Source organism: Bos mutus, chromosome 7, assembly GCF_027580195.1.
Source record: "Bos mutus isolate GX-2022 chromosome 7, NWIPB_WYAK_1.1, whole genome shotgun sequence".
Classification (NCBI taxonomy): domain Eukaryota; kingdom Metazoa; phylum Chordata; class Mammalia; order Artiodactyla; family Bovidae; genus Bos; species Bos mutus.
The window spans coordinates 55,108,780-55,130,715 of NC_091623.1; the positions used below are offsets into that span (position 1 = coordinate 55,108,780).

Sequence of the window (21,936 nt, forward strand, 5' to 3'; positions counted from 1 at the left end):
GAGTGCATGCACACACAGACACACACACATGAGTAATATTCCATTGTATACACATATACCACACCTTTATCCACTCAGCTATGGATGGGCACTTAGGTTGCTTCCATATCTTGGCTATTGTCAATAGTGCTGCAATGAAAGGCATTAATAGTTAAAATATACAGCATTGGTACCACTCAGGAACGTGTGTCCAAATAACACCTGGATGTGGTACATTTACAAGGCAGGACAGGGCTTCCCAGGTGGCTGAGAGGTAAAGAATCCGCCTGCCAATGCAGGAGACTTGGATTCAATCCCTGGGTTGGGAAGATCCCCTGGAGGAAGAAATGGCAAACTATTCCAGTGTTTTTGCCTGACAAATCCCATGGACAGAGGAGCCTGGCGGGCTACAGCCCACGGGGTACCAAAGGGTCGGACACGACTGATGGCTGAGCATGGACGCATGCACAAGGCAGGTTGGGTCCATGATATCCAGGGCACCAGTACTCCCACACTGATACGGTCTCTTCCTCCACAGAGGCTGCACAGATATCATTTGCTGTGTCTTCCTCTTCCTGGCTATTGTGGGTTATGTAGCTGTAGGCATCATAGGTAAGCGAAGGAGGGGATGGGGTGGCGGTTCCTGGGTGTGTGGGCAGCCCACAGCGTCTGGGGCAGAAGGGCAAAAGGGGAGCTGGTGGTGGAGTCCCATCACCTCAACATTCCTGGATCCCTCCACAGCTTGGACCCATGGAGACCCTCGAAAGGTGATCTACCCCACTGACAGCCGAGGCCAATTCTGCGGGCAGAAGGGCACGAAGAATGAGTGAGTGTGGCTCCTTGGGGCCTACTGGGTCTGGAGGGAGCTTCCTCAGTACTGGGGAGAAGGTTCTAGGCTTCCCTCACCTCCATCAATCCACTAGTCCAGTCAACAAGTATTTATAAAACTCTTACCATCCCCAGCCTCTGTTCTAGGCCCTGGGGACAGGGTTCTAAATGAGACATTCAGAGTCTTATCCTCTGGTGGCCCATATATTAGGGGAGAGACAGAGAAGAGACAGTCCTAGATCTGATGTCAGGTGAGGCAAATGGGCAAGCTCAAAATGAGCTGTGCCACTCCCTGGCTGTGTGACCTACAGCAAGTGTCTCAGACTCTCTGGGCCTCATCTCTGCAATGGGGATGCTGACATTCCCACTCTCATGGGACTCTTCTGATGGTTAAATGAGCCAGTGCGTGTCCAGTGCTTAAACAGCACCTGGCATGAAGTTGCTGCTGTGGTTATTATGGTTGTTATTTCTATTTTCATTAAGAAATTCCATATAGGCTGATGGAGAAGTCTTGACAGTTTCCGTCTCCCTTCCCCAACCCCAGGAACAAACCATTCCTGTTTTATTTCAACATCGTGAAGTGTGCTAGCCCCCTGGTCCTGCTGGAATTCCAGTGTCCCACCCCCCAGGTAACTTCCCTCTCCTCCTGTTTCCTGTCCCCGCCCCCTGCTTACATCAATCAGGTCCTTTTTCCTCCTCTAGTAGTAGCTTCTCTCCCAGCCCTCTTTCTCCCCTCAATGAATAAGGGGGAGGAGGGTGGGACCTCTGTCCTAAGAGGGGATCAGGTGTCTGTTCTGACCCCACCCAACCCCTGCCTCCTACCCCTCCCAAGATTTGTGTGGAGAAATGTCCCAGCCGTTACCTCACCTACCTGAATGCTCATGCATCTGAGGACTTTGAGTACTACAAGCAGTACTGTTTACCTGGCTTCCAGAAAAACAAGGTAAGTGGATAACTGTCCAGGGAGCCTGGGCAAAGGCAGGTCCAGAGTACTGGCCCTCAGGATCGACCACGTGCTGTCTCTTGGCAGGGTGTGGCTGAAGTCCTTCGAGATGGAGACTGCCCCGCTGTCCTCATTCCCAGCAAACCCTGTGAGTCTGGGATCCCATGGGCTCTGGAGGGGCCTGAGGGGGTTTCAGGGGCTCCACCTGACTGGTCCCATCTCCAACTCCGTATAGTTGCCCAGCGATGTTTCCCGGCTGTCCATGCCCACAAGGGGATCCTCATGGTGGGCAACGAGACAACGTACGAGGATGGGCTTGGCTCTCGGAAAAACATCACGGAGCTGGTGGAAGGCGCCAAGTGAGGACCTCGACCCACCACCCCAGCGCTATGCTTTCCTGGGGGGTGGGGTTGGGTAGGGAACAGGGCATCCCCTGGGGCTGGCCCAGTCATGGATTGGGATCCTACCTAAGCCTTGTCTGCCCTCCCCCAGGAAGGCCAGTGGAATCCTGGAGGCTCGGCAGCTGGCCATGAGGATATTTGAAGATTACACAGTCTCCTGGTACTGGATTATCATGTAAGTTGAGAGGGAAGGTAAGCTACCCTATCTGAGATTGGTGAGGGGATCAGGATCCACTTATGTCCCTGTTTTATCTCTCAGAGGCCTGATTATTGCCATGGTGCTGAGCCTCCTGTTCATCATCCTGCTCCGATTCTTGGCTGGCATTATGGTCTGGGTGATGATCGTCATGGTGATCCTGGTCCTAGGCTACGGTAAGTCTCTCCCTCCCTGTGTCCTCCCCTCCCCACTGTCTGCAAAGTTCCTGTGCCCTTGGAGCTGTCATTGACCCATCAAGAATCTTCTCTTGGGACTTCCCTGGCGGTTCAGTGCTTAAGACTTCATGCATCCAATGCAGGGGGCGTGGGTTCAATCCCTGGTCGGGGAACTAAGATCACACATGCAGTGCTAAGTCACTTCTGTCGTGTCTGACTCTTTGTGACCCTATGGACCATAGCCCGCCAGGCTCCTCTGTCCATGGGATTCTCCAGGCAAGAATACTAGAGTGGGTTGCCGTGCCCTCCTTCAAGGGATCTTCCCAACCCAGGGATCGAACCCGTGTCTCTTATGTCTCCTGCATTGGCAGGCGGGTTCTTTACCACTAGTGCCACTTGGGAAGCCCAAGATCCCACATATCCCACAGCCAAAAAAACCCAGAATCATCTCTTGAGGAAATTCCCTGGTAGTCCAGTGGCTAGGACTTGCGCTTTCACTGCTAGGCCCTGGGTTTGATCCCTGATCACAGAACTAAGATTCTGAAGGCTGCAACGCATGACCAAAAAAAAAAAAAATTCTCCTGAGCCATCAGACATTCTCTATGTCTTTCACTGGGAATATTTGTGAAGATGTTCATCTCGACATTGTTTATGAGAGCAGACACTTGGAAACAACTTCCATGCTCATTTATGTGCGATGGGTTAGATCATAATGTTCCCAAACAGGGCTGGATCTGTATTTTGTTGACAGCAAAGTCATCGTCAAGTAGACCATCTAGCACAGTGGTTAAGGCCACATGCTCTGGCACCAGAGAGCCCAGGGTCTGAATACAGCCTCTTCCAGTTCCTTGCTCTATGACCTTGGGCAAGTGACTCAGCCTCCCCATGCCTCAATGTCCTTCTCCATAAAATGGGAATAATTAGTATTTACCGGTTCAGAGACTTGATGAGAAGATAGGGTGTAAATGAGATGGGGAAGGGCCCTGTGACTCTGAACACAGTGCTTCATGTTCTGTTTATTCATTTAAACTTTGCCAGATGCGCAACCTAAACTGGGGACACAGACATTAAAATAATTCTTTTTTTTTTTTTGGCCACACTGCGCAGCATGCAGGATCTTAGTTCCCCAACCAGAGATCAAACCCATGGCCCCTGAAGTGGAAGCTCAAAGTCCTAACCACTGGGCTGTCAGGGAATTCCCAAAATATTCATGTCACTAGTGGTTTCTAGCTAGGTGCTGGCAGTTTAGGTGGTTAGCATTTTTGTTTTTGTTTTTTAAATAGTTAGTTTTATTGCCTTTGTTACTTGGTGACTCCACAGTAAAGTATCCACCTGCAATGCAGGAGACTGCCTGCAATGCAGGAGACTTGAGTTTGATCCCTGGGTTGGAAAGATCCCCTGGAGAAGGAAATGGCTACCTACCCATTCCAGCATTCTTGTCTGGGAAATCCCATGGACGGAGGAGCCTGATGGGTTACAATCCATGAGGTTGCAAGAGTTGGACGTGACTTAGCGACTAAATCACCAGCATTACCATCTTGTTACTACCCTTGGCTGTGCTGGGTCTTAGTTGGGGCCCAAGGGATGTTTTCGTTGTGATATGCGAACGCTTAGTTGTGGCATATGGGACCTAGTTTCCTGACAAGGAACTGAACCTGATCCCCCTGTATTGGGAGCTTGGAGTCTTAACTATTGGACCACCAGGGAAATCCCCGGTGACTAGCTTTTTGTATGTTATCTGTACTTTATAAATTTCTTCTACAGAGAGCTAAAGAGAATGCTGAAAATCCCTAATGCTGACCCACTGGATGTTAGCACCCATGTCCTCCCTCCCCACCTGTGAATCATTGTTACAGAGGGGTCAGGTTGGAGGAGGAAATGGCAACCTACTCCAGTATTCTTGCCTGGAGAATCCCATGGGCTCCAGTCCCTAGGGTCTCAAAGAATCGGACATGACTGAAGCAACTGAGCATGCAGAGGGGTCAGGAAAGCCTCAGGTCACACAACCCTGATACCTGCTCACTCATTCATTCATCCATCTTGTATTGAATGACTATGTCCTGGGCAGTCTTCTAGGTCCTGGGCTTACAGCAATGAATACACCAGGACAAATCTTACTCTTGTGGAGTTTATATTCCAGGGGGGTATGGGCAAGATGGACAAGAAACAAACCAGATAACCTCTGGGATGTCAAAACAGTGAAGGGGGATAAGAATTTGGAGTGTAAGAGGGTATTATTCTAAAGGGGGGAAGGGATCCTAGAAGGTTGCATGAGAAGGTGACTTTAGAGCAGAGACTAGACGATGTAAGGGATCCAGTTGGGGAGAGACTGAACCAGGCAGCAGGAACAGCCAGTGCAAAGGCCCTGAGGCAACAGCAGCGCCCTCTCAGCCTTGGTTTTTGTTTTCTGTTAAATGGATATGATTGTACCTGCTTTACAGCGCTGGGGGAGCGGTGGTTGGGCTGAGGTCAGTGAGCACAGTGGTTCCCCTGAGCAGGAATACTGCATTGCTACATGGAGTATGCTCGGCTGCGTGGTGAGGCCGGCTCTGACGTCTCCCTGGTGGACCTTGGCTTCCAGACGGACTTCCGAGTGTACCTGCACTTGCGGCAGACCTGGGTGGCCTTCAGTGAGTACCAGCTCCCCACTTGGTGAGGCCTGGGAGGGAGCGGGGAGCCCAGGCAGGTGGCAGACTTGAATTCACCCTCTGCCCCCCACAGTGATCATTCTGAGCATCGTTGAGGTTATTATCATCTTGCTGCTCATTTTTCTACGGAAGAGAATTCTCATTGCCATCGCACTCATCAAAGAAGCCAGCAGGTGGGTGCTGGGGTGCCAGAGGGTCAGGCTGGGGCAGTCGTGGGGGCTGCTCGGGCTTTGATGTCTGTGCCTCTGCTCTTTCCAGGGCTGTGGGATACGTGATGTGCTCCTTGCTGTACCCACTGGTCACCTTCTTCCTGCTGTGCCTTTGCATCGCCTACTGGGCTAGCACTGCTATGTATCCACCATCAGATCCTGGTTTCTGACCCCAGGGATGGCTAAAAGTGCCCAATTTGCCTGGAGATGACCCGCAGCCTGGGGGCAAGGCCAGAACCTGGTGTGGGAATGGATTCTTTTTCTATGCGCCCCTGTGGTCCCTAAGCCCTGAACTTAGATTCCTTAACAAGCTTCTAGCTTCCTGTCCACTTCCAACGAAGCTGTCTATAAGATCTTCAATGAGACCAGCTGCCCAGTTGCTGGGAAAACCTGCAACCCCGAGGTGAGTGTCCCCAAATAGAGGGATGGCTGTTTCTCTGATAGCCCACAGATGATCTGAAATCTCTTGTTCCCACTTGGGGACCATTGGAGCAAACATTTGACGCCTGCTGTATGTCCTGTGCCAGATGCAGGGGGCATGGGGTGGGGGGAGGAGATCCAGCCTGGCCCCCACTCCCCCCTACTCCCTAAGTGCTGATCCACTCACCTTCCCCCCACCCTTGACTTTGTCTCCTGCTACTGCAGCCCTCTCTTCACCCAATGGTGGCCAGTTCTTGCTTCCAGAACCCTGTCCTTGCTTTTCACAAGCCCCTCACCTGCCCTCTGTGGTCTTCATAGTGATCTCTGCCACTTGTGATCTGTCTACATGACCACTCCATTGATCCTCATGATAGTTTATCCTGCCTCCCTGATGCCCATTGAGACAATGATCTCTGATCTTGCTTTTAGAACCACTTTTGCAAGCCCTTCTTGTAAACTCCTAGTTCCTTGACTTAGTTCCTCATGACTCCTGTCCCACCCCATGGTCCACCTGACCTGGACCTGATGCCCAGAGCCCACTCTGAACCACAAGGCCCTATGATATGACCAGGCTCTGCATCCCTCCCACAGACCTTCCCCTCCTCCAATGAATCCCGCCTGTGTCCTGGAGCCCACTGCCAGTTCGCCTTCTATGGTGGTGAATCGACCTACCACCGGGCCCTGTTGGGCCTGCAGATCTTCAACGTCTTCATGTTCTTCTGGCTGGCCAACTTCGTGCTGGCACTGGGCCAGGTCACACTAGCCGGGGCGTTTGCCTCCTACTACTGGGCCATGAACAAGCCGGATGATTTGCCTGCCTTCCCGCTCTTCTCTGCCTTTGGCCGGGCGCTCAGGTGGGGACCCAGGTGGGCTGGGGGTGGCGGTAAGATGGAGTGGAAGAGGCCTGGCCCGGCCACTGACCACCCCCTCGGCTCAAAGGTATCACACAGGCTCCCTGGCCTTTGGCTCCCTCCTTCTGGCCATCGTGCAGGTCATCCGAGTGATACTGGAGTACTTGGATCAGCGCTTGAAAGGTATGGCCCACGGGTGGTTGACGTGATTCCCATGGGGGGGCGGGGCTAAGGGAGTAGATTGGGATTGATTCTTGGAGGGAGGTGGGGCTAAATTGCTGGAATGGCTGGAAGAGCCCATTGAAAGGAGTTCTTTCCTTTGAAGGGGCGGGAATAAGAGGCGGGGCCGCCATTGGTTCCAGAAGAGACGGTCAGGCTGGGATTGGTTGTATATTGGGGTGGAGCCAAGGAGGTCTCAAGGATTGGCTTCTGCCTGGGAGGCAGGACCAGGGTAGCCGAGTGGGTTGTCACTTATTCCTATCTTCGAGGCGGGGCTGAATGCCTGTTTTGGGGGACTGGGCTGAGAGTCACTGTTGGTTCCTACCAGCGTGCGGGGCAGGACCCCGAGGGTTCTGAATCAAGTCTCCCTTTCCTTGTCTATTCGAGAAGGAGGCTCTAAGAGTCCTGGACTCTGCCAAGTGTGTGAAACAAGGAAGTAGGGGCTCCTACCAGGCCGAGTGGGGTTTCCTCTCACCTCTGCATCTCTCTCATCTACCAGCGGCAGAGAACAAGTTTGCAAAGTTCCTCATGAGCTGTCTCAAATGCTGCTTTTGGTGTCTGGAGAAATTCATCAAATTCCTCAACAGAAACGCCTACATCATGGTGAGTAGGCCTGGGACCAGGAACTAACCCACTAGCTGCTTCTAGCTGGAGGAGCCCTTATTCCCTGGCCCGGTGGGGCTGATCAATCGCTCCCACCCCCCTCCAGATTGCCATCTACGGCACCAACTTCTGCACCTCAGCCAGAAACGCCTTCTTCCTGCTCATGAGAAACATCATCAGGTCAGGGAAAAACACCCTTCTCTGGCCACCTCCCTCCTCCCCCAGGCCCTGAGCCAGCATTCATGTCTGCTTCTTACTGTGCCCTGTAGGGTGGCTGTCCTGGATAAAGTCACCGACTTCCTCTTCCTGTTGGGCAAACTTCTGATAGTCGGTAGTGTGGGTGAGTGCTGTCTGGCTTCGGAGACTGTTGGAGGCCATTTGTGAGCTGCTATCGGCCCCTATGTCTTCTACGATAACTGTCTTCTCTGGGGTCTTCTTGGTGGTGGGGGAAGCATTTCCTTTATCTAGAACCCTCAACCATCTCCATTTCCTTCTGCTCTCCAGGGATCCTGGCTTTCTTCTTCTTCACTCACCGAATCAGGATCGTGCAGGACACAGCACCATCCCTCAATTATTACTGGGTCCCTGTAGTGGTATGAACCTTTGGGGGTGGGCAGGGGTTGGGGAAAGGAGATGTCGGGACTCGCCTGGGCTCCTCTGACTGGACAGATGTGAATGGAAGCAGAGGTGGGGAATGGTTGATTAACTCAGGCCACAAACGTTTATTAAGTACCAACCATGTTCCAGGGCCTCCCTGGTGACTCAGTGGTTAAGAATCCGCCTGTAGTGCAGGAGTTAAAGGAGATGCAGTTTTGATCCCTGAGTCAGGAAGATACCCTGGAGGAGGGTATGGCAACCCACTCCAGTCTTCTTGCCTGGAGAATCCCATGGACAGAGGAGTCTGGTGGGCTATAGTCCATAGGGTCACAAAAAGAGTCAGACACGACTGAAGCGACTTAGCACAACCATGTTCAGGCATGACCTGGGACGGCTTCCCTTCAAAGGCCTTACAGTTTAGGAGTAAATAGACATGGCAGCTCCCTGGTGGTCCGGGGGTTAAGACTCCATGCTGCCAATGCAGGAGGCATAGGTTCGATCTCTGCTCAGGGAAGTAAGATCCCACATATTCCACATGCCCATGATGATGCAAATTAGATGTATGCTTGCAAAGTTGTACGTTCCAGAAGAAGAATTACAGGGAACCAAGTGTTAGAGCTTGCAGTGGAGGATGTGGGCAGGTGTGGGAGTCTAGAGGGCTTCCCTGTGGAAGTGATGTCATGTCTAAGATCTGAAAGAGATGCAGTCAATATTGTGGCAGAGGGGACAAACACCTGAGGCAGGTCTATGCCAGGGACAGTGAGCAAATGAGTGTGGTTGGTGTGGAGGGAGTGAAGGGATGAGGAGGTGGAGATCGGGCAGGCAGAGGATGGGGCCGTGGCTGGGGGTTTAGGTCATCACCCTAAGAGCAGTACAGTATCTGAGTGCAGGGCTTGGAGCCCAGTGACCTCGATTTTTATTTCTGTTTGCCAGTCTGAGTGACTCTGGGCAAGTTATTTAATCTGCTCACTTTAGTCAATCAATGTTTATCAAGTACCTACCAAGGCCCTCTGAGTTTCCAGGTTGCTGGGGGATATAAATGGGACAGACACAGTCTAATAGGGATGTGGGCATTACAGCTGTCACGCACTGGGGACTTCCCTGGCGGTCCAGAGGTTAAGACTCTGCTTCCAATTCAGGGGGCATGAGTTCGATCCCTGCTTGGGAACTAAGATCCCACACCCCTTGTAGTGCAGCCAAAAAAATTAAAAAGAAAAAAGAATACTGGAAAAACCTATTATTCCCTAAAAAATGCAACCAAAGGCTTTAAATGAGGGGCTGGCTTATCAGCAGGGAAATGGCATGCTGCTAGCTGGGAAGGGATGAGGTGGTGGGTAGAGGTTGCCTTAGGCAGAAGGGTGGAAACAGCTTGTCTGTCCTTTGCCCAGACGGTGGTCATTGGCTCCTACCTGATCGCCCATGGCTTCTTCAGTGTCTATGGCATGTGTGTGGACACACTTTTCCTCTGTTTCTGTGAGTAACCCCTCACCCCCGACCCTTGCTGGGCCCTGACTCCCATCTGCCCACCTGGTGCCCGCGGCCTCCCCAGAGCCTGGCTGTCCCTAGGGCCCCAGGTTGCCCCACCTCCCACCCACCCCCCCCCAGCTTCTCCCCGGCGTTCAGAGCTGCTCCATCCTCTTGTCCTTTGGTCAGGCTGCAGCTGGAACACTGTCCTTTGGGCCCTCGGCTTTGGAGTTTCTGGCTTTGTGGGGGACATCTGTGGCTGCCACTAACTCTGGTCTCTCCGTCTATTTTTTGTTTTTTGTTTTTTCTTTTCTCTTCCTCTCCTCCATGCCTGCTGGCTTCCCTGAAACCTCCCCTGCCCCGAACCTCCCTCATCCCCTCCCTTCCTGACCACCCTGTTTTCCCCCTTGCTGGTTCCTGGGGGAGCCCAGGTGAGGACCTGGAAAGAAATGACGGCTCTCAGGAGCGACCCTACTTCATGTCGCCCGAGCTGAGAGACATCCTGTTGAAGGGGAGTGCGGAGGAGGGGAAGCGGGCGGAAGTCGAGGAGTAGAGAGGGAGGCTGGCTTGTAGATCAGGGCAGGTGCATGCGGGGCTTTTGGGCCTGGGAGTGGGGATCAGTGTGTGTGTGCGTCCCCCATTCCCACCCTGCTCCAGTCCCAGCGCCTCTTGCTTCCTAACCCTCTGAGGCTTCTCTCTGGCCCACCCCACTCCCCACCCACCCACCCAATCCCCCGGTGCCCCTGCCCGTGGGCTCCCCTCATGCCTCCTGCTCTGGGGCCTCTCTCCACAGTGGAGGACCTGGAGAGGAACGATGGGACACCCGAGAGGCCTTACTTCATGTCTCTCACCCTCAAGAAGATCTTGAACAAGACCAACAAGAGGCAGGCGGAGGCCTAGAGGCCCCGCCCCCACCCTCCCTGGAAGTTTCGCAATGGGTGCTGGGCAGCTGGGTCAGAACCCCCAGCCCATCGGGCTGACCTGAAGTCCTATCACTGCCGCCCCCTTCCTGCCCCACCCATCATCCAGTTACCACCAGGGAACCTGCAGGATTTAGGGCATCACCTTCTTATGCCAAGGGCCAGTCGGAGTTTTCTGGGCACCTCCCTGCCTCACTACTTTGCCCCCCACCAGCCGGGATGAGAAGCCAGGTGGGGCTTCTTAATATCCAACATGTGAGGGGCCTCTGTGGGCTGCCCTGCGGTTCCTGCCCCCTCTTACAACAGGACAGTATTTGTGTCTGCAACAGCGGTGGCTGCAAACAAGGCCATTGTAACCTGCGTCTGCTCTGGCCAGGATGCCAGAACCCTTTCTCCAGGCTGAACAACTGGCTACTGGCCACTGCAGGCATTTCTTTATTTTTAAACCTGGACACGCATTAAAGGGTCTGTTAGCTTTTTCTCTGTCTTCACGGCTGAGATGGGGCCACTAAAGAATGCTTTCTTATGTCCCCTCCTCGGGTGTCGCTGTGTGTGCCCAGGTAGGGGTGTCTCCTGGCCAAGGAGGCAGTAGCTGGGGTGTTGATGGGGTGGAGAAGAGGGAGGTAGGTTTTGGGGGCAGGGAGGCTGGGGGTAGGCTGGTGGGGAGCAGGGAGTAGGTTGGTAATAGCGGCTTAATGGAAACCGGCTGGCTGGCTGAGTCGGGCCGAATTTCCCCTTTTCTCTGCCACTTACTGACACACCTCTCTTTGTAAGAGAGATAAGAAACTGAATCCACCCAAGGGACAATTTCGAAGAAAGGGGGGATAGGGGTAGATGCCTTGGGCAAATGGGCACCCCCCACCCCCAGTCTCCTCGCTTTGAGGATCCTTTTGCCAAATGTGTTGAATTCGGGGGAAATGGTGTGCCCGTTCTCCCTTCGCCATATCTCAAGGCCCCCCAATCCGGGATCTGGAGAAATCCCACCCTGGGGTTTCTGTCTCCTGTGCCTGCCTGCCCCCTCCCCGATTCTGTTCACACACCCCTATGTGTAACTGCATTCCAACCACTAATAAAGTGCCTATTGTACAGCGCCTGGGCCTGGAGTGTTTGTCGGGGAGAGTGGGAGGCTGGTGGGGGGAAACCCCAGCTTCAGCTGCCCTGAGATCCTCCGAGCCGGGGCGACTCTCTCCAGGGGGAAGGAGCGGGGGCAGGAAGCCCGCTGTCTGCTGGCCTCCGACTGAATTCTACCATGCAGTCGTTCAGGTTTCTCCTGAACAAATACCCCTTATTAGGCTCTGATCCCCAAACTCCAAAAGGCGGCAGTGACCTGCCCACCTCCTCGGCACACCGCCTGGACACGTGCCCCCAGGCATGCTTTGTCCTGGGCCCAGCACTTGGGCACCACAATCTAGTTTAAGTGGCTTCAGACCGGCCAAGCCGCCCCACCCTGCTCGCTACTGCCCCCTGGTGCCAGCCCTGTCACTGTCACCTCTGGGCCAACTGCTCCACCTTGTTAATTTTCTTTCTCCCCCCAGCGTTGCCTTTTTTGTAAATAGCTACCATTTTTGCAGTACTCTTTATCTGCACACATACAGTCTCCACTCATTAAGGCAGGGAAGTTTGGCAATGTCTCTGAAGGTCGCCCAGCAGGAAAGGGGATGAGAAGTTTTAAGTCTCATTGCCTCAAAGCCCTCGGCTTCTATCCTGTACAGACACTCTAGTTTGCTTGTTCACCTCAATCTTTTGGGTTTATTCCTTTCTTACCGCCATCTCTTGTTAACCGCGCCTCCAAAATAGCTCCTAAACCTACTTGTGTGTTAACTTGCTTCAGTCGTGTTTGATTATTTGCGACCCTACGCCTGCCGGATTCCTCAGTCCGTGGAATTCTCCAAGCAAGAATACTGGAGTGGGTTGTTATGCCCTTCTCCAGGGGATCTTCCCAACCCAGGGACTGAACCTGAGTCTTGTGTCTCCTGCGTTGGCAGGCAGGTTCCTTACCACTAGTGCCACCTGGAAAGCCCAAACCAGTTTACATCTCTCCATATTTTCAGCTCCCAACCCTCATTATCAACTCATCTGCCCCCATTCCTTCAGTTTCTCCCACAGGCCCAGAAGGGCTCCTGCAAACATCTGAGTTCACACACTTCCTCTGCTCAAGAACCCTCCACGGATCCCTTTTACTGAGTGAAAGCCAAAGCAACCCACAGGGCCCTGCCCCATCTGCCCTCTTTAATGCGCTCAGGCTGACCTCATCCAACCGCCCTGGCCCCAGGGCTTATGCCAGAAACCTGGCACCACCTGGCTCTTTTCACAGCTAGCTCCTTATCCTCCTGCTTTCAGCTCAGGTGTCGCCTCCAGGAAGTTACCTTGCTCACTGAAAGTTGTTTTAGCAAACGTGGATACCAAGGAGGGAAGCAGGGTGGGATGAATTGGGAGACTGGGATTGACACAGTTACACTTTATTCAGTTTAGTCCCTGAGTCGTGTCCAACTCTGTGACCCCAAGGTCTGCTGCACACCAGGCTTCCCTGTCCATCACCAATTCCCAGAGCTTGTTCAAATTCATGCCCATCGAGTCGGTGATGCCACCCAACCATCTCATCCTCTGTTATCCCCTTCTCCCACCTTCAATCTTTCCCAGCATCAGGGTCTTTTCCAATGAGTCAGTTCTTCGCATTAGGTGGTCAAAGTATTGGAGCTTCAGCTTCAGTCCTTCCAATGAATATTCAGGACTTATTTACTTTAGGATTGACTGGTTTGATCTCCTTGCAGTCCAAGGGACTCTCAAGAGTCTTCTCCAACACCACAGTTCAAAAGCATCAATTCTTCAGTGCTCAGCTTTCTTCACAGTCCAACTCTCACATCCATACATGACCACAGGAAAAACCATAGCTTTGCCTATACAGACCTTTGTCGGCAAACTGATGTCTCTGATTTTTAATATGCTGTCTAGGTTGGTTGTAGCTTTTCTTCCAAGGAGCAAGCATCTTTTAATTTCATGGCTGCAGTCATCATCTGCAGTGATTTTTGGAGCCTAGAAAAATAAAATCTGTCACTGTTTCCATTTTTTCCCCATCTATTTGCCATGAGGTGAAAGGACCGGATGCCATGATCTTAGTTTTCTAAATGCTGAGTTTAAAGCCAACTTTTTCACTCTCCTCTTTCACTTTCATCAAGAGGCTTTTTAGTTCTTCTTCACTTTCTGCCATAAGGGTGGTGTCATCTGCTCATCTGAGGTTATTGATATTTCTCCCTGCAATCTTGATTCTAGCTTGTGATTCATCCAGCCCTGCATTTCGCATGATGTACTCTCCATACAAGTTAAATAAGCAAAGTGACAATATACATCCTTGACATACTCCTTTTCCAATTTCGAACCAGTCTGTTGTTCCATGTCTGGCTCTAACTGTTGCTTCTTGACCATACAGCTTCCTTAGGAGGCAGGTCAGGTGGTCTGGTATTCCCATCTCTTGAAGAATTTTCCAGTTTGGTGTAGTCAATAAAGCAGATGTTTTTCTGGAACTCTTGCTTTTTTGATGATCCCTGTTTAGCACAGGGAACTCTACTCTATGCTCTGTGGTGACCTAAATGGGAAGGAAATCTAAACAAGAGAATATATACGTGTATATATATATATATACACACACACACACATATATACGTACATAACCTCAAACGTGCAGGTAACACTACTCTAGTGGCAGAAATCAAGAGGAACTAAAGAGCCTCTTGATAAAGGTGAAAGAGGAGGGTGAAAAAGCTGGCTTAAAACCCAACATTCAAAAAATTAAGATCATGGCATCTAATCCCATTCCTTCATGGCAAATAGATTGGGAAAAAATGGAAACAAGTACAAACTCTATTTTCTTGGGCTCCAAAATCACTGCAGATGGTGACTTCAGCCATGAAATCTTCTTCTCCCTGGAAGAAAAGCTATGACAAATCTAGACATATTAACAAGCAGAGACATCACTTTGCTGACAAAGGTCTGTATAGTCAAAGCTATGGTTTTTCCGGTAGTTGTGTACCTGAGAGTTGGACCTGAGAAGGTTGAGTGCTAAAGAATTGATGCTCTCAAACTGTGGTTATAGAGAAGATTTTTGAAAGTCACTTGGACTGCAAAAAGATGAAACCAGTCAATCCTAAAGGAAACCAACCCTGAATATTCATTGGAGGTACTGACGCTGAAGCTCCAGTACTCTGACCACCTGATGCAAAGAACTGACTCGTTGGAAAAGACTCTAATGCTGCTGGCTGGGAAAGACTGAAGGCGGGAGAAGGGGATGATAGAGAATGAGATGGTTGGATGGCATCACCGACTCGATGGACATGAGTTTGAGCAAGCTCCGGGAGACAGTGAAGGACAGGGAAGCCTGGTGTGATGCAGTCGATGGAGTTGCAAAGAGTCAGACACGACCGAGTGACTGAACAGTACATATGTATGAACCCATCACCCTACCGTACAGCAGAAACTAACACAACACTGTAAAGCAACTGTTGTTGCTTAGCCTCTAAGTTGTGTCTGACTCTTCTGTCCACGGGATTTTCCAGGCAAGAACACTGGAGTGGGTTTCCATTTTCCTTCTCCAGATCTTCTGCCATTTCTCCTGCCAGATCTTCCCCACCCAGGTACCGAATCTAAGTCTCCTGCATTGACAGGTGGATTCATTACCACCGAGCCACCAGGGAAGCCTAGTCATGATCTTATCTGCCCCTATATCAGAGATTTAATAGGGGCGGAGAAGGCAATGCCACCCCACTCCAGTACTCTTGCCTGGAAAATCCCATGGACAGAGGAGCCTGGTTGTCTGCAGTCCATGGGGTCGTTGAGGTCCGACACGACTGAGCAACTTCACTTTCACTTTCATGCATTGGAGAAGAAAATGGCAACCCACTCCAGTGTTCTTGCCTGGAGAATCCCAGGGACAGGGGAGCCTGGTGGGCTGCCGTCTATTGGGTCGCAGAGTCAGACACGACTGAAGCGACTTAGCAGCAGCAGCAGCCTTAGAAGAATGAGATACTCAAAAGCCAGTTTTTCAGAAATGTAATCTTAGGAATACGCTGCCTCCTATGAGTTGTTAGGATTCAGTGCTTTCACTGATGGGGGTCCGGGTTTGAACCCTAGTCAGGGAACTAAAACCCTGCAAGCTGAGTGACTTGGCCAAAAAAGAAAATGTAACCTGGGGACCCTTCCGAGAGAGGTCTAAGGACTTGAGAGTCAGAAAACTAGAAATCTTCCTCGTTCTGCCACTTGGTAGCGCTGTTAGCTTGGTCAAGTTGCCCTACCTCTGTGCATCTTCCCTCAAGTGTCACACAGAGGCATCAGATCAGATCAGTCGCTCAGTCGTGTCCGACTCTTTGCGACCCCATGAATCGCAGCACGCCAGGCCTCCCTGTCCATCACCAACTCCTGGAGTTCACTCAGACTCACATCCATCGAGTCAGTGATGCCATCCAGCCATCTCATCCTGTCGTCCCCTTCTCCTCCTGCCCCCAATCCCTCCCAGCATCAGAGTCTTTTCCAAGGAGTCGACTCTTCGCATGAGGTGGCCAAAGTACTGGAGTTTCAGCTTTAGCATCATTCCTTCCAAAGAAATCTGATCTCTAACTTCCGGCTAAAGCCAAATTATCAGCTCTATTGTTATGGTGCTCTGGAACAATCTAAACTTATTTTAGCTAATTTTGTCTGAATACATATCCCATTAATTTAACCTAAACATTCTTCAACCTAAAGCTTTATTTAAAAAAGATTTCCAAGTTAGGGTGGGGTGGGGAAGGCAAGATGTTGAATGCTTATCATTTACGTGAAAAACACTGATAAAAATAAATAAAACAACTCTGCACATACACCGAAAAACTTTACAGTGGTTGCCAAGAACAGTGTCTGGAAGAGGCAAACTGACTCCGTTTTCTTACATACTTTTGCACATTTGACATTTTGTATTATGTGAATAATCATTGGTTCAAGACCCTAAGTGTAAATAAAAATGAAAACTAATGGGTACAGCATGCACTCATTCTGTAATCACATTTTTACACCTTACCTTTTTAACAATAACTATAATTTTGGGGCATTTGTTCTGCGCAAAGAATTGTGCTAGGTACTTCTAACAAAAATCATCACCATTTTGAAGATAACGATACGGAGGTCCAGGGAAGTGTACCATTCTTGGTCATACCTGGAGACTCAAACTTCGGGCGACACTGGTTCTTGCATTCTGAACTAGCCGCTCCCTCCTTACGTTTTTGTAAGGAAGATCCAAAATTAGGGCATAAAATCTTAAACGACTTCTCGCCTTCTCCAGGAAATTGACGCCGACACTGAAGGGGAGCGGGGTTTAGTTTAGGTATATTGTACAACAGGGATCTCACAAAGCGCTCGGGAGGAGTCAACGACACCAGGCTTGTAAAGAAAAGGCGCTGGGTCCCGGATAACTTTACTTATAAGCCCCAAGATGTAGTTGGCCTTGCAACTGTCGCAGCCCCTGCTCTCCCACGAAAGACCGGGAAGCCTCCAGTCCGGTCTTTTTCTGGATCCGGCGTCAGTTTGTCCATCTGCGAAGGGGGGACTGGAAGATCCCGACCGACTCGGCTTTGCTCTTCGGAGGCTCGGCAATCCGGCCTGGCGCTACATCGGATAAAGTTTTAACACCAAAGACCCGAGGTGTTCGCTCTGACCAGTCCAGGGACAGCAACGAGGAGCTCGGCCCGGCCGTTGCTCGCACAGGCACCTCGAGTCTGCCCGGCCTCTCGTGAAGATGCGGACAGTGTGGAGAAAGTTTCGCCGGAACGCCTCGGTTAGAAACGATGAAACCGCTACCGAGACCCAGCCGCTACGAGGATGCTGACACACCTGCTTCTAAGGGTCGTTTCCGCCAACGTACTTCGAGTGTAAGATGGTGTCCGCGCAGGCGTGTAAACTAGCAGCGGCAGGAGGCTCCGCCCCTCAACCTGCATCACCTGGTAAGGCCTTATCAAAAACCGCCATTGAAAAAAAGAGCGCCGGTACTGTCACATGACTCAGGCCTACCAATCAGACAAGGTAAAGGCACAAAAGTCCTTGTCACGTGGCCAAGGAGAACTCTGAATTTGCCACTGTCACATGATCAAGCAGAGGCATGGAAAGGGGCGGGGGAACCGGTCCGACGCCACGTAACACCTACGTTTCTGACACGTGACTAGGGCCCTCACTGTCTTTGTCCCTCCTTCCCTTTCCGGCTGGGCCTGCGTCGAGCGGCAACGCAGCGGCGAAGGGGCGGGGCTCCGGCCGGTCACGTGCTTTCGCACCTCCCCGGCGCGCGCCCGCCCGCTCGCCCCCGGCCCCGGCTCCTCCTCCTCCTCTTCTCGCCATTGCAGTTGGACTCAGCAGCCCGGTGCGCACCGCGTGGCTTTTGGGGGGAGACCCCGGTGGGCTCTGGCAGGAGGGCGGCGGCTGCGGTCGGAGAAGGGGACGCGGACGAGGTAAGCGTCAATGTGGCGGCGGCCGGGCCCGCTCCCGCCCCTCCTCCTCCCCTCTGTCGGTCCTCCCACTCAGCGCGGGCTCCGCTAAGGAGTAGCCGTGACAAGGCCTGAGACGCCCCGCGCTCCTCGCCTCCGCCCGGTCCTTTCGCCCCGGCGCCTGGCCCATTCCTCCCTTGTCAGCCTCGCTCCCGCGTTCGGCCGTTACTCTCCCCCATTGTGCCGAGGAAACAAAATGGCGGCGGCGGCGGCGAGGGCCCGGTGCGCGCGCATCCGCCCCCCCTCGCGGCCCCTCGGCCGTCGGCGGCGCCTCTCGCGGGGGGTGCGCGCGCACCGGGCCCCCAGCCGCCGCCTCCCCCGGGCCGGGCTTTGTCTGTTGCGGCGCACGCGCGCACGTGCCTGGAGCACACACCCCCTCCGGCCCGGAGCATCCTGACCCGCGATGCAAGGACGACCCCCCTTCTACCTCTCCTTCTCTTTGTCCCAGTCCCGCCCCGAGTTTCAGGAGGGTCCCAGGTTCCCGAGGCGGGAAACATTTCCTCCTTTGTCCTTATGTGGGGCAGAGAGGCATACCCCTTCCCTGGAACCCCATCCATACTTAGGTGGATTGCAGGGAAAGCTGCTTGGGGTCCTCAAATCGCTGGCTAGCCAGCCCTCCCCTAGATTAGGAACCAATTCTAGCGGAGGATTTAAGCTTTCTCTCTTCAGGCGATTCGTTGATGTTGGCTTTTTTTCCCCCGGACTGTTTAGGACTTGCATTCACTCCCAAAACTGATCTGGTGCGATATTTGAGTGTCCCGTTATCTGCAAAATGGGGACCGAAGCATGAGAGCTTGAAACCCGTTTCTGCCTTATTTTCTCAAGTAGTTGAGGGACAGACTCCTAGGCTTGCTCTTGAGGTTCTGTCCCATAATACTACGCCTGGGGGGGTATTATTCGGGGTGTACAGTCATCTGCATGCTCTCCCCCAGTCATTGTCTAAAAGAGTAGGCCATCTTTTCTTAACATTTCTAGAACTGGTTGAAAGTTGCTTGGGATTCTGCCTAGGGGATTTAATTGATCAGCAAGGAAGCATCAATTAACTTTTAATTGACTCAGGTATTCCAGGGATTCTGAATCTTTTGTTATTGCTTAGGATTGTGATCTCTTTAAAATGAGTGGTCTGGTGGCGTATTTGGAATCCATGGGAGAACACAAGGTGCTCCTGAAGTTGGTTCTCAAAATTTAGGACTTACTCTTTCCCTCAAGTGTCTGTGGTTGGGAATCTCTTCGGTTGCTCCCAGCGGCTGCCACTATGCTTTGTGTGTGGTCTCGTGGGATGTGGCTACAGCAGCCGCTCAGACTGTGAATGAACTGTGGGAATCTGAAGCTCATTCACAGCTGGAATAGCGGTGGAAAGGCCCCAGGGCACAGGCAAGTGCTACTGTTCCAGACAGTAGTCCTGAGTTGTTTCTTGGCCATGTGGACAGCTCTTGGTCCCTGGCTTTTGTGAATAGAATCTCTGCAGACCCTAGCGCTGTCTGAGTTGATTGGAGGCTGGCAATTACTGCCAGAGGTGGCCTTGCCAACACTGGGCACTGATTTATCAGAGGCTCCCTACCCTGCTGGAGCTTGGGCCAGCCTGGGAATCACCCTCTCCCTGGAGTGGAGTGGTACCTAACCCTTTGCAGTTTTTGTTTCCTTTTCCTGATTCGACTTGTCTAGTGCCTGTAGGGAAAAATTCCTTTATCTTCCAGGATACTTGAGGAGATGCCCATATTATTGGGAATGAGAAATCTAAGACTGTTTTTTCTTTTTCTTAATTTTTTCTTATTAAAAAAAAATGACATTGGCAAGAGTGGTTGGCAATATTTTGATGTCACAAATATGGTGTCATGCACCCCTGGTTAAGTTCGCCAGATAGGGACAAGTGGGGTGAGTCACTGATGAAGAACAAGCTGTCTACAAGTCATATCAGTTCAGTTCAGTCGCTCAGTCGTGTCCGACTCTTTGCGACCCCATGAATCGCAGCATGCCAGGCCTCCCTGTCCATCACCAACTCCCGGAGTTCACTCAGACTCACATCCATCGAGTCAGTGATGCCATCCAGCCATCTCATCCTCTGTCGTCCCCTTCTCCTCCTGCCCCCAATCCCTCCCAGCGTCAGAGTCTTTTCCAAGGAGTCAACTCTTCGCATGAGGTGGCCAAAGTACTGGAGTTTCAGCTTTAGCATCATTCCTTCCAAAGAACACCCAGGACTGATCTCCTTCAGAATGGACTGGTTGGATCTCCTTACAGTCCAAGGGACTCTCAAGAGTCTTCTCCAACACCACAGTTCAAAAGCAGCAATTCTTCGGCGTTCAGCCTTCTTTACAGTCCAACTCTCACATCCATAGATGACCACTGGAAAAACCATAGCCTTGACTAGACAGACCTTTGTTGGCAGAGTAACGTCTCTGCTTTTGAATATGCTATCTAGCTTGGTCATAACTTTCCTTCCAAGTCATATAAGTCTCTTCTTTTTGGGTAAATACAGGCAGCATCTTGTCTGTCTTTGGGCTTTAGCAGGATGTGAGAGTTGGAAATGTTCTTGCTTTTGAGAAAGGCTTTAGAAGTTTTCTTTGGGCAGAGAACAGCTCCCTCTTAACTTTTCTCATCTTTCTCCCCAGTTCCTCCAGATTTCACCTTTTACGTCTTAGAAGAATGATTCTTTTCCCCCAGAAACTTGGGGTTTTATGTCCTTGGACTTGCCCACGTGCTACATTTTGTCATCAAGTTGCTTTTAACTATGTGCAGTTCTGAAAGATGTGTGAAGTGTCACCACCTAGTATTAGCAGATGTGGCCCACAAAATGGTGATAATTTTATTTGAATATTGCCTGCATTGAATTTTCTGAAGAATTAGATTTTCTAAGCTTTGTATATTGGCATCTTTTTATTTTAGCAAAGACCTGGGCAAGAAAGATTTGATTTCTGCTTCCAGTGGAAGGATTTAGAATTAGAGGCAGTTGGTGATTTGATGGGGTTTCCCTGATGTCTCAGCAGTAAAGAATCTGCCTGCAGTGCAGGAGACTCGGGTTGGATCCCTGGGTTGGAAAGATCCTCTGGAGGAGGAAATGGCAGCCCACTCTGGTATTCTTGCCTGGAGAATCCCATGAAGAGAGGAGCATGGCAGGTTACAGTCCATGGGGTCCCAAAGAATCAGGACTTAGCAACTAAACAAGTGACTCGACAGGAGGCTACACACTGTTGGTTAGTGAAATGGGCTCAGGGTCCTGAAGGGACAAGGCTGGCTTTAGTGTCGTGCCCAGCATTTGACAGTTTTGGCTGAAACAGCTAGCTTCCCTCTTTGTCACTTAAGGCAGCTTGGTGCTGCCTCAGTAGTGCTAGCACCACAGAAATAATAGTGAATGCAGGGTGGGTGTGTGTTTGTTGTGGAGCCTTGTGAGTGTGCTGACTTTTTTAAATGAATTGGTTCTTGCCACCTTATGTTCTGCTAAATCCCTGTGAGATTTTTCCTAGACATCACTTGATAGGTGATCCTGTTATAAATTACAATGGGAGATTCAGTCAGACTTTTCATCAGCTGTTTTCAGATGTTTTGTGAAATAGTGTCTAGTTGAAATTTAATTTTTTTCTTATTGAATGTCTGTGTAGTGAAGAAATTGAAAATGTAGCTACTAGTTTTAATGGGGAAATGAGTTTATTGACCAAGGGCTATTTTCTTGTCTGTATATGATCACAAAGGATCATTTAGTTACAAAGTTGAATATGTGTCCCTTTAGTACAGTCTGTAAATTTGCTCCAGTGTTTTTTTTTTTTTTTTTGAATAGTCTTAGATGATTCATGAGAAATGGTGCTATTGGCAGTTTGAGGGTCAGGGTAATTTTCCTTGAAACAGCCATTCATATTATCTCCATTAGTATTGTAGTTCATGCTCAAGGATAAGGTCTTATTGGAATAATATTCCAGGCCACTTGGCTTTTTTGCTGCTTTCTTTGAACTGATTTCTTCCTCCTATCAGAGTGTACATGAGGTATGTGTATG

At 51.0% G+C, this 21,936-nt stretch overlaps 2 protein-coding genes across 8 annotated transcripts in view; both read left to right on the plus strand.

Moving 5' to 3' along the window:
- SLC44A2 (solute carrier family 44 member 2 (CTL2 blood group)) overlaps positions 1 to 11,545 on the plus strand; it is a 32,781-nt gene extending 21,236 nt beyond the window's left edge. For 2 of the 3 annotated variants that reach the window (XM_070373663.1, XM_005890792.3), the window contains exons 3-22: positions 518 to 591; positions 721 to 805; positions 1,352 to 1,436; positions 1,640 to 1,750; positions 1,838 to 1,898; positions 1,986 to 2,109; positions 2,243 to 2,326; positions 2,411 to 2,523; positions 5,022 to 5,153; positions 5,245 to 5,344; positions 5,430 to 5,522; positions 5,699 to 5,783; positions 6,392 to 6,654; positions 6,740 to 6,834; positions 7,370 to 7,473; positions 7,580 to 7,653; positions 7,743 to 7,813; positions 7,978 to 8,066; positions 9,459 to 9,543; positions 9,966 to 10,271. In XM_070373663.1, the coding sequence (XP_070229764.1) occupies positions 518 to 591; positions 721 to 805; positions 1,352 to 1,436; positions 1,640 to 1,750; positions 1,838 to 1,898; positions 1,986 to 2,109; positions 2,243 to 2,326; positions 2,411 to 2,523; positions 5,022 to 5,153; positions 5,245 to 5,344; positions 5,430 to 5,522; positions 5,699 to 5,783; positions 6,392 to 6,654; positions 6,740 to 6,834; positions 7,370 to 7,473; positions 7,580 to 7,653; positions 7,743 to 7,813; positions 7,978 to 8,066; positions 9,459 to 9,543; positions 9,966 to 10,087 (2,050 nt within the window). In that variant the 3' untranslated portion in view covers positions 10,088 to 10,271. Of the gene's footprint in view, positions 1 to 517; positions 592 to 720; positions 806 to 1,351; positions 1,437 to 1,639; positions 1,751 to 1,837; positions 1,899 to 1,985; positions 2,110 to 2,242; positions 2,327 to 2,410; positions 2,524 to 5,021; positions 5,154 to 5,244; positions 5,345 to 5,429; positions 5,523 to 5,698; positions 5,784 to 6,391; positions 6,655 to 6,739; positions 6,835 to 7,369; positions 7,474 to 7,579; positions 7,654 to 7,742; positions 7,814 to 7,977; positions 8,067 to 9,458; positions 9,544 to 9,965; positions 10,272 to 10,327 lie in introns of those variants that run through there. The other variant, XM_005890793.3, reaches the window with a different exon arrangement.
- A 6,230-nt stretch (positions 11,546 to 17,775) lies between these two features.
- The window catches only part of ILF3 (interleukin enhancer binding factor 3), a 30,403-nt gene continuing 26,242 nt past the window's right edge, over positions 17,776 to 21,936 (plus strand). For 4 of the 5 annotated variants that reach the window (XM_070373658.1, XM_070373660.1, XM_070373661.1 and 1 more), the window contains exon 1: positions 17,776 to 17,914. The gene's annotated coding sequence lies outside the window, so the exon portion shown is untranslated. The remainder of the gene's footprint in view (positions 17,915 to 21,936) is intronic. The other variant, XM_070373659.1, reaches the window with a different exon arrangement.